This window comes from Lepidothrix coronata, unplaced genomic scaffold (genome assembly GCF_001604755.1).
Source record: "Lepidothrix coronata isolate B3197 unplaced genomic scaffold, Lepidothrix_coronata-1.0 Scaffold301, whole genome shotgun sequence".
Classification (NCBI taxonomy): Eukaryota; Metazoa; Chordata; class Aves; order Passeriformes; family Pipridae; genus Lepidothrix; species Lepidothrix coronata.
The window spans coordinates 776,099-793,527 of NW_016690481.1; the positions used below are offsets into that span (position 1 = coordinate 776,099).

Below are 17,429 nucleotides of genomic sequence, written 5' to 3' on the forward strand. Positions count from 1 at the left end.
CAGGACGTAGGTTTGTTTAGAGTGACCTTCTCTTAGATGGATTGCCTTACAAGGCTGACGAGCTCCATCTGCCCAGGGGGCTGGGAATCGAACCCGGGTCGCAGCGGTGAGAGTGCTACACCCTAACCACTAGACCACCAGAGGCCCCGCCATGGCTGGAGGAAGCTGACTACAGCTCCCAGACCTTTGCTGGGGTTCGAGAGGCAACCAGGGCTCCACAAAGGCTCCTTTGTACCAGCACTTCAGCTAATGAGGCCTCTGGCAAAGCACTAAGCAAGCTGAATGCCAAATCCCTTCCTCTACAGCTCAAGTCACACTGCAGTCAGTAAGCCTTAGGATCCACTCTGATCCTCTCTGATCCACCCCGACCCTCTCCACCACTCCTTGGCTGGCAGCAAGCTCCAGCCCCGAGCACAGTGGTGGTCCAGGGCCGTCCCAGTCCTCAGGGTTTCTTACAGATCAGCTATGTTCGGTTTGCTGCAGAAGAACTCCCCAAGTCCAGTTCTGGAAAAAGTCCCCTTCACCCCCAAAGTGGAGAGAAGTTCATCAGCGGTTCCCCACAGTCCATTACCCTGGGGATCCTGAGCACACACCTCCAGAGCTGCACTGCACAGCTCGGTGGTCCTGCTGTCACAAAAAAAAAAAGTGTGAAAAATGGAAGCCAGTGCCTTCCCCCTCACCCTGAAACCTGAGGCACAACCCAGCCAGGCAGTGCAGTCCGGGCTCCAGCCTGCAGTGCCCATCATCATCATTACAGAGATCATGGAATCATGCAATTGTTTGGGTTGGAAAAACCCTCCGAGACCATCAGGTCCAACTGTTTCCCCAGCACTTGCCACCATTAAGCCATGTCCCCAAGTGCCACACTCACATGGTTGTTAAATCCCTCCAGGGACGGGGACTCCATCACTTGTCCAGAGCTGTCCAGGGATGGACAACCCTTTCCATGAGGGAATTTTCCCAATATCCAACCTAAACCTCCCCTGCCACAACTTAATGCAATCTCAACTTCCTTTGTTCCCTGGGAGCAGAACCTGACCCCCACCTGACTGCACCCTCCTGTCAGAGTTGCAGAGTGAGAAGGTCCCCCCGAGCCTCCTTTTCTCCAGGATGAGTGCCCCCAGCTCCCTCAGCCACTCCTAATCAGGCTTGTACTCCAAAGGTCTCCTCACCTTCAGGAAGCCTCAGAGCTTTGACTTATCACCAGGATGCGACCAACAACCAAAAAATCAAGCCCATCAAGACACATTCCCCTATAATCCATTGTGTCACCAAGCCCTGACGACGTGGTGAGAAGGGGCCAAGGCTCCCCTGTACCAGGTGCCCAAGGCACCACCTGCACAGATGATGCCTTTGCTGCTCAACCCAGTAGCCAACCAACAAATCCATCCCCTTCCTCCACAGCTGGAGCCCCACTGAGCTGCTCTGCCTCTCTGCCTGCCAGGGGAGAGCCCTGCTCTTTTCCAAGCTCACACTCTTCAGGAGAGCTTTTAGCCTTCCCCTTCACTTGAGTTATTTACAGAGCTGTTTGACAGCGCCAACTTACTGACATTAGGCAAGTTGAAATGCCACCGCCAGCTCGCAGGAGAGCGTTGGAGCGCTGGCACCAGAGGGCTAAATTTCACTACTGGGATATTCAGGTCAAGGACAGCAGGACACACTATCATCCAGAAAAGTCCCCTGGGATCTTTATTGTTTGCAGAGAGCTTATACAACCTTAGACTTCAGAGGTCTCCTGTGAGAGAGACCTACGTGCAGCCAACCAGGCTGGAGTCAATTATAGCTCCTCTGGAAAAAGGGGATAAGGCCAAAGGAATCCAATGGGACTGAGCTGTGGGAGCAGAGGACAAGGTGGACTCTCAGACCCCTCCACCACCAATACGAACAGGCCCAATCAAGGTAGTTTTCCACATAAGGCCCCTTTTGGTAAACACTGCGATACCAAGCAAACAGTAACTGCTTTTTTACCTAAAAATGCTGTCCCTCGGTCTCCAGCACTGGGATTTTCTGCTTGTTAAGAGAAGAATTTAAAGGTTTTAATTTAGTTATTTTTGGTCCCAGGACCTAATTTTGGAGCTTAGTACCTTGGTAGGGCAACCAAAGCCCTAAGCGATTCAGTAAGTGACAGGGGAACTGGCACTCCACTGCTGATCTCAGCAACCCAACTGGAGGAGCCTGGTTCTCTGTGAAAACACTGGAAAATTGGACCAACTGGTTCCTCACCATCTGCAAAAGGCTCGGGACAGTTGAGGGCTGCACCAGACAGGGTTGGGGGATCTCACCCTGAGCTCAAGCGTTTCAGCCCTTTGAAAAGATGCTTCCCAAGCAGTTGAGTTCCCACCACCATGGGAGAAGGTATGTGGGTTAAAACAATTCTCCCAGCAGGCAGAATGGCCTCTCTCCACCACAAGAAAGATTCCATTTGGCAGGGATGACTTAAGTCACATTTCCCTGCTTCCCCCAGTACTACCCAGTACATCCCTCCCAGAAACCAAACATGACAGCACTGCGCATGCAGTGCTGCAGCCCACATGGGCCAAAAGCCTCAGTGCAACATGAGGAGCCAAGAACATGCTGGGGTGTGCTGGTGGAAGGAGGTCTCATCAACACAAGGCTTTTGTGAAGCTCATGTTCAGACCTGGAAAGGTTGACAGCATTGGGGAGCGCTGGGAGGGGACAAAAAGAGTTTGAGTGATGTCACTTGACTGCAGCATGTGCCATGTAGCTGGAAGAGGATTTCCGGACCTCATCGCAACAGCGGGACAACCCAGGAGCAAGGAAATGGGGTAGGAAACAGAAAAACCCCATGGCTTCACATACAGGCAGAGCATGTGGATGGCCCTCAGAACACGAGAGGATCATGAAGGACAAGGAGCACAAGGATGCTCAAGTGAGAAACAACCATGGAAATGAGGACTCTTCAGCCTAAAAACAGGCTGAAAAGAGAAAATTAACATGACAGGAGAACCTCCAAGACTGTGGAGAAGGGAAATGGGGACCCACTAGCTGCCTCTTCACCCGAACTACTGCTGAGGAGCCCTCAAGCATGGGAGGCTGAAATTCAGAGAGAAAAGGGAAAATAATCCTCCCAAAGACTGAAGAACCAAGTGCTGGAAAAGTGCTATGTGTCAGGGCAGGGTGAAAACACAGAGGAAGTATCACTGCACGCTCATTCTGTTCTTTTCCTCTTCCCCCAGCATCTGCTGCTGATGGAGACAGGATATGGGGCCAGATGGAGCTTGGCTGTATCAGGTCAAGCCATTCTCCGAGCTCCGTCTGGCTCCTGATCGTGACAGGCCTTGGCCGCGCCAGGGGAATTCCTCGCGCACGGCCCCACGTGCGCAAGAGGAATCAGAACCAGGACAGACTCTCCTTAAATATGGATCAGGATCAGCTCCACCTTTCTGGGTCAGGCTGGAAGAACAGCACAGACTCTGAGGTGAGCTCAGCAGGAAGGTCCACAGGGACAAGTGGGGAAGGAAACCAGTTTAACCAAATTCTGGTCTGGACAGTGCCAGACAGAACCTGCTGAGAGTCTAAGGGGTCTCCTCCTGTCCCCTGGACAACGCTTGAGAGGAGAAAGCTTGGGTGAATGCCACCTCAGAGTCAAACAAATTTGGCCTCAAAGTCAGCAGCGTGCAGCAACAGCTGTTCTGCACAGCCCTGCTCCCCTACTGAGGGTGACCAGCAGTAAAACTCCCATTCCCAGCACCCCAAGGAGGATGCAGCCTTGCCAGGAAGCCCATCCTGCAGGCACCTTGCAATGACAAAACGCCATCTGGGCTTCCAGCAAAGCCAAGCCGTTGCTAAGTCGAATCAGATTCGCACAGGAGCCTCATGGAAATTTCCCAGAGTGCTGCTGTGTCATCCCGGGGATGCTCCCAGCGTGTTAACCTCGCAAAGGGTTAACCCCAAGTCTAGGGGCTCTGGGAATGGGAGCTGTGGGTCTCAGGAGAGAACTGGAGCGTCAGGAGTCAGCTCACCAATTAATGCATTTGAGTCAATTCTGCTCACCTGGGACAGCAAGCCAGGGCACACACTGAGGATTTTTGTAGGTCATTGCCAAGCCCCAAAACCCATTCCCAGGGATGGTAGAGCAGCGTCAGGGGGACTGGCCTTGCAGCATGGCTCACCTGGACCATGTGACCAGGGCTCAACAGCATCCTGTTTGCTCCCTTCCTTGGCACAATGGCACTGTGTGCATAGGGTGAGTGGAGTCCCTTCCCCAGGTCGCACACTCTTTAAGACCTGGAGGGTCTCCTTCAAGGCCCCACAAGGCAGTGGTGGAGCCATGAAGAGGCCCCTCCTCACCTCAGCTGCCTCTTCCTTTTCCACGCAGCAGAAGGCAAATGACTGAGGCCACGGAAACTCAGGGTTTTGTTCCGCTCTGCTTGTTACTGTGGCAGATCCCCCAGCAGCAGCCAAAACCTTCCTCAGGGACGAGACACTGCATGCCCTCCTGCACCCACCCAGCACCCACCAGTGCTCTGTGTCCTATTGGCCGCATTTCCAGCCCTGGTGGTAGTGACACCCACAGATCCTCCTCTGAGAGACCTCACCTGCCCAGCTGGTCTCTAAGGTACAGACCAGAGCTGCCCCACCCTGAGCACACCTGGCTGAAGCACCTGGAAGAGACACAAAAGCTGGATGGAGAAACACATGAAGGTGAGACATTCACCATCATCCACAGGCTCCCAGGATTGCCCCTTCCTACCTCTTGCTCATACATGGAGTTAGCCCTGGGACAGGACTCACAGTATAGCGGGATGAGAGCTTCCCCCCAGTTCATACTGGGGAGCAGAGGGAAGCCAGGAACCGGAGTCAGAAAGCACAAGCACAGGCCGGGCTGTGCAGTGCCACACGTGGGCTGCCAGGCTCTATTTTAAATGCTATGTGGCAAATATATGCAGGATGGAATCCAAGCTGGGGGAAGGGGAGGGTGCTGGGCAGCGGAGGTGTTCAAAATTAGGAGCTGAGCTCAGGCAAGGATGGCTTCTGGGAGCAGATGGGGGAAGAGCCAGACCTGGGACTGTGCAGCTGCAATGCCAGCCCTGGGATGAACAGCCCCATGGTGGGGTGTGAGAAAGGCCTGCACCCCACTGCCCTCCCAGCGAGGTGGGGACAGCAGGAGAACCGTGACAGCCAGAGAAGGACAGCCAGGACACTCAGGGCAGCTGCAAGAGGAACCCGGCTTCTTCTGTGGCACGGAGACCTCTGGTCCCCCTCAGCACTGCTCCTGGCATGAACGTCACCCCAAAGACACCTCAGTCCTCAGTGTGTTTACAGGGCAGCAAAGAGGAACCAATTCACCTTGCCTTTTGCAGGATGGGAAGGCAAGGGACTCGGGGAGACCTGGCTGAGCCCCAAACCAAGCCCTGCAAACCTCCATACCCACAAAGCCGGCTTGATTCATCTGGATCGGCCCTGAAAAACTTCGCTGTGCTTTGCAAGAGGCTCCCGACCAGTGCCCCAGCACCCAGGCGCAGCACAAGGCTCTGATGGGAGCTGGCAGATCTGGGATCATACCTGCCCTACATTCCCAGAGCCGTCAGGTTGACAGAATGAGCGAGTTTTTATATAGATTTTGGTGGCAGCGGTTTTCTTCACCAGTGGCTGGAGGGGTGGGGGGAAGGAAGGGAGATGGAAAATATTTTTGTTTAAGCTCTTTTCTGCATTCCTGCTGCCAGAGTTGCACATTACTCATGCGCCCCTCATACCTAGGCTGGTAGCTCTGGGTTTTGCTCAGAAAGGGCTGTGGAGAATTAAGCAGTTGGTTAAATTATTAATAGTCTGTCGGGGGCTGGCCAGGCCGCCCGCCCGGCCCCCGCAGCCTTTCGGGGGGCTCCAGTGCCCCCCAGAGGCACCGAAACCAACTACAGCCCAATGACAAACCCGTGGGCTGCTCTACCCTACTTCGAGCCCACAGACACCCCGTTCTCCTGGCCTGGAAACCACCGGAGCTTCCTGGGACACAGCCTCCTGTGCCTGGTCTCACCCACCACGTGCCCAAACTGGGCAGCCACCAAGCGGGTGCGAGTGTTCCACCCAACCAGAGAGTTTGGGGTGGCGGGAGCAGGAAGAGCAAAGGGGGAAGAGACCATTTGGGAGGGCAGAAGCCACAGGGGCACCCGTACTTGGCTGAAGGTACCTTCTTTTCAAGGGGAGACGTGCCAAGCAGGGCTTGGCATTTGATGCCACAGCTGCAGGCTGCAAAACAGCACCCGAGTGCCTGACATCTGACAGGGGCCACTTTCCACTGGTGCCAGGAGGTGGCACGTCTGAGGGCTGAGTTTTCACCAGGCTCTCACCACCCGCAGCCGAAACCATCCCTGATGGCTCCAGCACACTTGCTGTCAGACACATTCTGGCAGCACACTGGCCCTCACTTTCCTTCCTAACCCCTCCAGTTTCCTTCCTGCAGCCCTGACATCAGTTTTCAGGCACCAGCTGCTGCCTCACAACAAAAGACCTGAGAGGAAATTTCATGGGGCAAAACACAACAAACGTGGCCTGCACAGGGGCACAAGCAGCTGGCACTCAGGCCACCCCAGCTCCCTCTGCTCATGGTTTTGCCAGCTCCTCCAGTCTCTCCCTCTCCTCTCCATTGGGATAAAGCTGGGCTAGACACCTCCAGGCCAGCTCCGAGGCCTGCTCTCACAGGGCTTTTGGCTTGCTAATTTTGCACAGGGAGAGGTGTCAGACTGGCAGCCCCCTTTCACAGGACAGCTCTGGCACAGGCTTTGCAGGTAATTTCATTTTTGGCTTCTGGCTTATTTTTATCCTGCAGAATGTGTGCCAGTTACACACAAGTCCTTTCTCCTCCTCCCATCAGATCAGGTGACTGGGCAGGCACCTTGCCCAGGCACGGCCCATACCCTTTCCCTTGCCCAGACAGCTGCCACGCTCGGGCCCTGCCCCACCACTGTGTCCAGTCAAGGCTGCAGGACCTGACTCGACCGCTGTCCTAGAATAATGGAACCATGAAATATCCTGAGCTGGAAGGGACTCGCAAGGATCATCAGGTCCAGCTCCTGGCCCTGCTCAGGGGGCTTAACCCCAATATTCCCACTGAACTGCCTGAAAGCGTTGTCCAAACACTCTTTGAGCTCTGGCAGCCTTGGGGCCGCGACCACTGCCTGGGGGAGCCTGTTCAGTGCCCGACTACCCTCTGGGGGAAGAACCTTTTTCTAGTATCCAACCTAAACCTCCACACTCCTACCACTTATTGTCCCATAGCCCCCAAAATTTTGGTCCTCAGACTGTCCCTTCCATATGCCAAGGGTTGACAGTCCCTAAGTCAGGGCTCCAAATCCTCTCTGTTCCTCAGAGGCATTGGGCATCCCAGTCCTTCCAGGATTTGGGGCTCTTCCACTAGACCCTGATTCCATCTGGTGCCTTGCTCTCCCCAGTGATATGTCCAAAACTGGTTGGAAGGACAGAGATCACCAGCCCAAGCTGCCCTCCTCACCAAGTACTAGTGGGACAGCAGGGACAGGCTGCAGTGAAGCCCCACATATGGCCAGGACAGCTGCAGCAAGCAAGAGAAGGGCAGTGCAGCCATTGCGTGAGGTCTGACCACAGGACACAACAGGGAAGGGAGGAGGAGACAGGGTCTGCACGGCCTGCTCATGGCATTGCTCCCTCGACTTGGGCAGTGAGGAGACACAGGAGCTTGTACCTTGAGGGGTGTGAGGCCCTGATCGAGGGTTGGGCAGCTCTGCCCCAGCTTCGGGTCAAGGTGACGCCCAGGGAAGGACAAGAGAGACCTGCACAGGATGTGCACTCAGGTACGTGGTTCACAGAAGCCTCGCCAGCCTGCTCGAGCTCACCTCCTGCTGCTCAGCAGACAGTCAGGCTGGAAGTGTCTCAGAAGCCCTGGAAGGACTTTGACACAAGGACATTTCTGTACAAATGGAGGCTGCTTGGCCCTGCTGGAAAGCCATCAAGACTGGATAAAGAGAAAACTCTGCAGTACCTGCTTGATCTTCAAAGCTGGCCCTGCTCTGAGCCAAGGGCTGGGCCAGAGACCTCTGGAGGGCTCCGAACCCATTTGCTGCTGCAGCCGCCTGTCCCAGGCCTGGCAGAGGAGTCCAACACTGACAAAAGGGTTGCAGGCAGGTGCCAGGACTACCATCAGCGAGCACCAGAAAATGGACACTGCTCACTGAAGCCAGCACGTGGAGGAGCCACACGGCCCAGCCCAGCTCTGCAGGGCTGCATACAGGGCTGTGCCACTTCCCCTGCTCAGAGCAGAGCAGGAGACACTGAACCACCCACAGAACAACAACCCCTGCCCTCTTGCAGGGAGTTACGTGATGTCTCCGGCCATGGGAGCCCGTAAGGGAAATCTTCACAGTCTCCCGAAGGGCCGAGTGCCTGCAGAGGAAGGTCAAACCCCCGAAAAGGGTTGTGCAGGAAACAGTGAACACCCTGTTTGTGGTTTTGTCTCCCCCCTACCAGGAGCATGAAGAAAGTAAAAGATCCTTACGTCAGCAACTCTGCTGGGGCAGCAGCCCCCAGAGGCTCCACTGACACAGAGCTGGGGGCTGCGGCACCCTGGGCTGCAGCTGATTCCTGTGTGCCCACAGCTCCCCCGACATCTGGTGCTGGGATGTGCTCCGTTGTCTCCACCTCAACCTCCTGAGCTGCAGGGCACAGCTTCACCCTCTCGGCAGCTGCAGCTGCCTCCTCCTCCTCCTCCTTCTTCCTCAGCTTTGCCTCCAGCTCCCGGCGCCTCTTCTCATCATCCTGCCTGGCCATCCGCTCAAACACTTGGAATGCCTGGAAGAGAAAGAGCAAACCGAGCAGTCAGAGCCACCAGCTCTACCTGTGACACCAGGGAGAAGGAGAGGATAGCAGCACACACTTGGAGCACTTATTCCTTCCTGTCCCTGCCTCTCTGGGCATCACACACTCCTCCCTACCCCAAGCTGCTTCAGTCACCAACAAAACATACTGATGACTCTTTGAAAAGTCCCACAGCCGTGTCAAACACACCTCAGAGACAGCCTGGCTCCTGGGAGCATTTTGGAATTGTTTCTTCGGTCATGTTCTGGCAACCAACCTCACCCCAGCCTGCAAAGAGGGCTGGTTACTCCAGGGAAAAGCAGAGTGGTGAGCTCTGGCTCCTAGCTGGGAAGGGGCTCTCAGGGAATCTCTCCTCACTCCATGTTCCAGGGCTCACCTAGGGGCCATTTGAAACCTGGAACTCAGACCAAGCCTCCAAGGAGCAAACGGAATGAACTGTCCCAGGAGAAGCTGTGCCCAAACAGACTCAGAGCCCCTAAGCTGGGGCTGGAGGATATGTAACCCCAGGAGATGCAATCCCACCCCACACCTGCCTCCTGGCCATCCCTGTCCAGTGCAGGCTGGAGGTCAGAAGTGAACTCAGGAGGTCAGTGAGGGGTGACGATGACCTGGGCCCTGGGCCTGCTCCCTGAAGGGGCTGCAGTGTCTCCCCTCGAGTGCCAGGGCATTGGCACTGTAAACGTGTTCTGGAAAGTGTGCAAGTGTCAAACACAGTCCTCCTTCCCATCAATGTTTTAGAGTCAGATTTAGTGCTTCCAGTAGCAGACTGGCATGCCTGGTCCATGGTGCTGCTCCATTTGAGTCTTCTTCTGGGCTCATGAGGTGCAGGACAAAGGACATGGCTCAGGGAGGGCTCCTGCCAGCACAGCCACAGCAGGAAAGAAACTTGTGCCCCTCACTCTGGCCTTCCTCCCCAGGCATGGAGCAGAGAGGTGAGTGCCAGCCCCACGTGGATCATGCAGAGCAACACCTCAGACCCATGTCCATGCCCTGGGCTGCAGCCAAGCCAGGATGAGGGAGGGGCCCCTTCTGCACTGTCCTAGGCTCTGGGTCCCTCTGGCTGCAGCCAGCAGGCTGCCCTGACCAACAGCTCTCTGTGGCAGGAACGCTGTGGCCAGAACTGCACTTCCCTCCTTGTGCCCAGCCCCAAACGGCCCCAGGGGGACACTACACGGGGCCCCCACCAGCGCTGCCCCTCTGCCCAGTGGTTTGTGCTCCGTGCCCTCCCTGTGCAGCCTGAGCCCTCTCTGGGATCCCCCCTTGCCCGCAGCGCACAGCAGAAGCTGCCCTGGGGGGTGACAAGGACCCCCGTGTGCTACGGAGCACTGCAGGAAGGGGCAGGGATGCCCCCATCCCCCTGCCCACGGCACCCTAGGCCTGACACACTTGGGAAGGAAAGCTCATCCAGTCCAAGCAGACAAACACCAAACACCCCAAACCCAGCCTCACCCTGTTTTGCTCACAAGCTGTTTTGCTCTCTGCTAATGAAGATTAATAACAGACCAGAAGAGCCCATAGTTAGAGCCGCCCCAACCGCGAGCCCGGCAGGTCGGGGCTTTTGCCCCTCCCGTCCAGGAGCGGGGCCAGCCCCGTGCCGACCACAAGCTCTCGCTGAGCGAAGCCCAGACGCGCTCCCCCCACGACTCCCGCGTCCTCATCTGCCCCCGGCCGCTCTCTGGGCTCCCTGCTCCCAGGGCTCCTGATGGCGGCTTCCCGTAAGCCCCACCGTAAGCCCACTGCGGCCCAGTGCCTCAGCTCTTCCCACCGGGGTCTCGCAGCCTCCACCTGCCCCCGAGGTTCTTCGTCCTCTTACGAGGGTGACGCTGCCGCCATCGCCCACGGTGGTGCACCCTCCACCTTCTCCCTCCTCCTGCACCCCTCTGAGCAGCGCCGGTGCCCCCGGGGCTGCTGTGCTGCCCGACTGCCGCCCCAGATCCCCCGCCCTGCCCCGACGGAGGAACACGGCCTGCTCAGCTCGGCCCCGCGGCGGGGTCAGCACCGGCCACCAGCACGGCCAGGCCGTGTCAACCCCGGGCCCCGCCGGTACCTGCAGGGCCATGGCCTGTGCCGCGCCGGGCGGGAAGCCCAGGCGGTCCCCGGGCCGCAGCAGGAGCCGGTAGAAGTCGGTCTTGCGGTAGAGGAAGCCGAAGAGGACGCGCAGAAACTCCTCCACGTTACCGACGTGCTGCAGGATGCCCAGCAGCGCCTGGTCATACATGTCGGTGAGCGCGGCCTCCATGGCGGCCCCGAGCCCGCTGTCACGGCAACGGGCTCGGCCGCGCTTCCGGTCCTCCCCGCGCGGTCCGCCCGGAACCCGCCCTGCGCGCACGCGTTCCGGCTCCCCAGATGTCCCTCCAGCCCCGCTGGGGTTCCCAGGGCACCCGCGGCCCCCCCAGTGGCGCCGCCGGGACCCCCTGTCGCCTGCCAGCACCAGGGGACGCCCAGATCCTGCGCCGCCACGTCCCCAGCCATCGCCCATCCTCCCCATTCCCCCCACGTGTGACCCCCCCGCGGGGGGCGGTGGCGGGGCTGCAGTTCCCGCTCCGAACCTCCGGGTGGCGCCGGGGCTCCGCCGCTCGGGGGGGGGGGCCGCGGGCCCGTCATGGCGGGAGGGGTGCGGCTCCCTGCTCCAGGAGGGCCCCGGGACAGACGGTATCAAAACTGTACCGAAATCCAAAATTACTTCATCAGCTGCTCCCTTTGATCAGCTTGTTCTAGGCAGCAACCACCCAACTAACACCTCACTGGCCAGACACTCACCCAACACCCCCCGCAAATCCACCTCTCCGTGGGAGAGAAGGGTGTTCTGGGGGGCCGTGTCCAGGGCCTTACAACAGCCCAGAGAGATGCCATCCATAGCCCTTCCCCCATACGAGGTTGGAGTCACTCCATCACAGAAAGCTGGTGAGGCAGGCCTTGCCCTTGGAGAACCTCTGCTGGCTGTCTTGAATCGCCTCCTGCCCTCCATGGGCCTCAGCAGAGCTCCCAGGAGAATCTTTTCCATGATCTTCCCAGGCACAGAGCTGAGGCTGAAGAGTTGGTAGTTCCCAGGATCCAGGTGTTTCTTTTTAAGCAGACATAGGTCTCGCTTATGAACATTTTAATGTAACCCTGGAAAAACATACTTTGCTCTGAGTTTTTATTTACAACTCTAGATACTTCTCAGATTATTTTTAAGTTGTTTAAGGAACTAACTGAAAGTAATAAGGAATTCTATCCAAAACCCATCTCTCTGGCATTAATGCACTGGCATCTGTTAAATCGGAATATTCAGTTTGGGGCTGGACACACTGTTCATCCACACATGGGGATAAAGCACAATATTTTAAATTTATCTTGGGCCGGTGGAGTTTCCCTTTACCAATCATTTGGGTCTTCAGCTGACTGTTGTGACTTTTCCAACAGCACAGAGAGTGGCCTGGAAACTCCATCAGCCAGTTCCCTCAGAGCTCTGGGATGCACCTTGGCAGCATGTGCTTTAACTTTTGTTCAACCAGCGCTGAAGTTCTGGGCTTTTCCTCTTTCCCCTGTCTCTCGGTCTCTCAGGCAGAGGAACTGCACGGCCCTGAGGGTGGTGGGCGATGGCAGTGCAGCTGCTACAGGGACAGGAGCCTTGGGGCAAGGATGATGCTCTGGGAGGGTCAGTGTGTGAGGGGAGATTGATGCCAATGGCATTGCACCTTCCCAGGGTCCAGAGCTGGGATGAGGTCCAGACTTTGGATGGGAAATGGGCAACCAAGAGAGATGAAGACTCAAGGCACTTCTCACCAGTTCAGCCAGACCAGGGGAGGAGGGTTCCTTCCTGGCCTTTGGCTGATCCCTTGCCACTCTTGAGGTGATTTGGCTCTGGCTGCGTGGCACAGCCGAGCTGCAGAGCCAAGCGTAGGGACACCCAAGGCAGGGCATGGTTGCCCTGAGGCTTTGAAGGGCTTTGCACCAAGCCCATCCCCACTTCAGGGAACGCTGCTCACGCTCAAGATGACGGCACTGTATCCCTTGTTGCATGTGTCCATCCCCAGCCCTGTTCCCCCCCGTCTGCCCTTGTCCCAAGGGCTCCATGCTCCTTTCTGCATGGGGCCATGTCCAGGAGTCCTGCACAGACCTGTCAGGCCTGGCTGCTTCCCCCAAGGAAGGGGACAGGGCAGTCACCCCCCACCACTGCAGTCCTTGCTGGCCATGCCTCAGCCCTGGGGGCAGCTCAGTGCTCGGGGCTGGTTCTAATCTGGGAGTCAATGTGGCTTTTGTACTTACTGGGTGCTGTTTTACAGTGCCCCCAGGGCTCCCTCCCCCTCCTGCACAAAGCAACTTGGAAAAATGGCTTTTAGTGGAACACACCCAGGAGTAAATGTTTCATAAAGTTATAATCTATCACCATTCCACTCTCAAATATACCCATACCTCCCACCCACCACCATCCCCCTCAGTGCTGGCTGCCAGAACCTGGCACTTGCTGGGGGGGAGGTTTGGCCTGGTGCTCTTCTGCTTCTTCCCCTACTTTTGATGTGGCCCCTGCCAGGCTGGGACATGGCAGGCTGGGATGGTGGTGGGTCCATCCCTGCACTCCACCACAGCTCCCAGGACCCCATCCTGCCAGAGGTGATTTGCTCCAGGCTCAGGACTGTGGTACTCTTGTGGTGCTCTCAGACTGTAGTGCACTGTGGAGTCCCACAGTGGGACTGAGCAACTCTGCCAGCAGCAAGAGCAAGCCAGTGTCTCTGTGGAGGATGGCTTCAGGGTCCCAAGCCTTGGGGATGCTGCTGAAGTCATCCTGTCCAACCAGGGGGCAATCCCAAAGCATGTCCTTGGACAGTGTTCCTCCCTGAGGAGGATGTGACTGCCCTGGGAGATGTGGCTGCCTGGGGAGGCCTCTGTGATGGTGGCCATGAGGAATATCAACAGCACTGTGGCTGGGGGCACTGCTGTCCCCTCTGTGCTGCTGCCAGCGGGGTCCGCAGGCCCGGTGGCCACTGCACCCTTTCGCACTCCTTTGGTAGGTAGTGAGGTGTCACGATGGACCTCTCTGGTCTGGGCAGCTCCTGGGGCCCCCCAGGGCAGTGGCACCATGGCCCAGTATGGAGGTGACCAGCGGAGGTTGGGTTGGTGCTGGTCCAGTGGAGGCAGAAGCTCTGAGGGTTGAAGAAGCAGTTACATGGAGTCCCCCAGACCTGGATGAGTGGGAGCTGTGCTGGGCCAAGGGGAACCTTTGGGACACCCTCTGAGCCGGCCCCCGTTGCTGATGTCCCCCAGCTTCGTGCCAGCCACATGGGGAGCTGGCGGCCAGGGGGTTCCCACAGTGGGAGCTGCTGGGCCATTGGGACAGGGCAGCAAATCAGGGAGGAGAAGGGAGAGGTGGCCCCAAAGAGCTGCTTGCTCTGAGCCAAGTACTTTTCCGTGTCTCATGCTCTGCCAGGGAAGATGTGCCCTAAAATCTGGGAGGGAGCATGGCTGGGACAGCCCCCCTGAACTGGCCAAGGGGATACTCCTCATCACAGTATATAAAGTGGAGAAGTTAACTGGAATGGGAGGCCAGTCAGGGTTTGGGGACTGGCTTGGCATTGGTCAGCAGGTGGTGAGCAATTGTAATGTACATCACTTGTTTTCTTGAGTGTTCTTTCCCTCTCTCGCTCTCCTCTTTATTATTATTATTATTATTATTAGAGTGCACTTTGTTTCAATTATTAAATTGCTCTTAGCCCACCAGGTCTATTTTATTTGCTTTCCTGAGTTCCTTCCCCACCCCATCAAGGGCAAAGTGAATGAGCAGCTTCGTGGTGCTTGGTTGCCAGCTGGGGTTAAACAAGGACAGTCCTTTTGGTGCCCAATGTGGGGCACGAAGGGTGTCAGCTTCCAACTCCTCCAAGGGAGCTTCACGAGGCATTTGGTCCATGTTTGGGGCGGGTCTGTGCTGGCAGCTGCCTGACACTCCTAGGCAGCTCCAGGACCATTGAGGTTTGCTCTGGAGACAGGTGAAGTCCCAGGTAGTCTGCAGAATTTTCTAAAGCAGCTCCCCAGAGAGCCTTTTGGCACTGGGGAAGGGCTGTGCCTGCTTGATCTGTCACTGGCAGCTGCGGAATGTTTAGGCCTCCGCATTTGTGCTTAATTAGATGCTTTTGGTCTGGGTTTGGCCCAGCCACCTGCGAGAGTCTGTTCTTTTCCTGCCAATTCATGTGAAAACAAGGGGCCCTGGTGGTCTAGTGGTTAGGGTGCAGCACTTTCACCGATGCGACCCGGGTTCGATTCCCAGCCCCCCGGGCAGATGGAGCTCGTCAGCCTTGTAAGGCAATCCATCTAAGAGAAGGTCACTCTAAACAAACCTACGTCCTGAGACCCTCGCTGCCACTGTCCAAGCTTGCTCGGCCCCGGCAGATGAACCTCAGGATTAAAGGGTGGGCTCAGTTCAACGCACACTGTGTCTCACCTAAAAAATCCACTGCGCAGGCTCGAAGGGTTAATGACCTTTCCCAAATCTTCGCTTGCGAAGACTGGCCATTATTATGTGAAAACAAGCACTGATAAACGAGAACTTCGTCCTTGAAGGAAGCATCCTGTATAAACTGAAATTAATTGGTGACTGGCTATTTGAAGGAGAAAGTGACAAGGAGGATGATGAAGGAAGCCCCCCGACTCATTTAGAAAAGAGCCTCGATGTGTACACACGCATGCGCAGAAGGGGCACCACTTACATCACGGGGGGAGGGACCAAGGACCTCTGGCTGGGCGGTGCTGGCCACACCTGTCCAGATAGATGCCACAGGTTAATTGTATAAAGAGCAGATAGCTCTTGCTGGGAGCAGATTCAAGCTTTACATGGGCAACGTTGTCTTCTGTGGGGACGCCCGCTATCTCGTGAGCCTGCCAACACTCCGAGGATGCAACTTCTGCTATGGGGAATTTTAAACGTTCTGGGATTGGTAAGACAACCTCATTGGTAACGCCTGAGTGAGTGGGGGGTTGTCTTGGGGGCTTGTTTCCCTTCTCTTTCCTGTCTCTCGGCTTCTTGTTTTGCTGGCTACTTCTTTGTAATAAATATTGTTTTGTTGAGCTTTCAACCGTGGACTGGTTTCAGTTTTGGCAATCTCCCTGCTACAGCTTCCCTTGGGGAGGGGAATGTTGCCGGTAGAAGACCCTGCGAGGTCACAAAGCCCCCAATGAGGTCATAAGGCCAAGCCATGGTGTGCAGTGCAGGGCGGGTGCTGCAGGCACCGCTCCAGCAGCAGCAGTGACAGCAGTGACAGCATGGTGCAGGCACGGTGGGCCCTGGCCCTCATCCTCCTCCTGGTGGCCCTGCCAGCCGGAGGTATCGGGGCTGCTCCATGGCGACCGTGGGCAGTGGGTAGGTGGGCAAGCCAGGGCCAGGCCCCAACTCTGGCAGATGCCCACAAGGAATGGCCCTGGAGGCCCTGGCACAACAGAGGGGATCCCTCCTGGGAACTGGGGTCCAAAGGGCTGCACTGTTGAGTCCAGCACGGCTTGGAGGGACCCTGCACCGTCTTCCTGCAGCCTCTGTGCCTGACCCACACTGAGGCTTTACCTTTCCCTGATCCTTGGCAGTGCTGGCCAGTCCTGGGGAAGGCCCCCACTCTGGGCTAGAGGAATGTTTTCCAAATTATCCAGGCACTGGGTAGTCCTGCCAGGGGCCATATGTGGGAGACAAGACCTGAAAAGTGGGAGCAGGCAAGCGCTGCCCATGCTGGAGAAAGGGCAGTGAGGGAGAGCGAGGTTTGGGTGTCTCCTGAGGGCCTGAGTGTGTCCCCTCAGAGTGTGGGTGCTGGGCTGTGGAGGGAGAGCTGGGGTGGTGACCCTGGGTGACCCCAAGGTCAGAGAGAGTGTCCATCGAGGCAGCACCCACCAAGCCTGGAAAGGGAAGGTGGGCACCCATGAGAGAAATTGTGGCCAGATATGAAGGATCCACAGGAATGGGGAGCAAAGCCTGGGTGTAATATGTCATTCCATGATCCCCTCCCCTGTCCTGCTATTCAGTCAGGACAGAGGGTACCCCAAGGTGTGACAGGAGCTCCTCATGGGGGGTCTGGTTGCAGCTGTGGGCACAGGAAGGGCTTTTCCTGCTTCTTGGCTGGACCCTGCACTGGAGGGGGTCACGAGTCAGTCCTAACTGACTGCACAGCCTGAGTGCTGCTTCCAGGGTTTGCTGGGGCAGAAATGTAACTTTATTCTTTCCATTAAGGTCCAGAGTATCAAGACGGAAAGGGACAATCTTCCCAGGACACATCCAAAGTGCTACATGAAATCCTTGGACAGCTGAAGACGATAGCACGAGGTGGGTACAGGTCACTCCTAACCGGCACAGTGGGGCAGCAGAGGTTTTGGATAAATGTAGGGACATGCCATAGCCTCCCCAGCCCACACCTCAGAGCCTCACTGCAGGGACCCTGAAGGTGTTGGCGAGCTGCAAGGATGGTCCAGAATCTCTGCTGCCAGTTGTGGCTCCAGCTGAGTCCCAGGGACTACGGCTGCCCCAGTCAGACCATCCCTGGCCAGAGTGCAAGAACAATTGTGGACAAATGTGAAGGATCCTCAGGAATGGGGAGCAAAGCCAGACACTGGGAGAACTGGACTGCGGCCACTCCAGAGCGCAAGCAAAGCTGAGAGGAGAGAGAGAG

General features: G+C 56.8%; 1 protein-coding gene across 1 annotated transcript in view; it reads right to left on the reverse strand.

Annotated features, from left to right (window-relative positions):
• The window catches only part of NUDCD3 (NudC domain containing 3), a 31,197-nt gene extending 20,100 nt beyond the window's left edge, over positions 1-11,097 (reverse strand). The window contains exons 1-2 of the mRNA XM_017837347.1: positions 10,856-11,097; positions 8,489-8,781 (exon numbers count right to left, since the gene is read on the reverse strand). Coding sequence (XP_017692836.1) covers positions 8,489-8,781; positions 10,856-11,047 — 485 coding nt within the window. The 5' untranslated portion in view covers positions 11,048-11,097. The remainder of the gene's footprint in view (positions 1-8,488; positions 8,782-10,855) is intronic.
• Between the last annotated feature and the right edge of the window lie 6,332 nt (positions 11,098-17,429).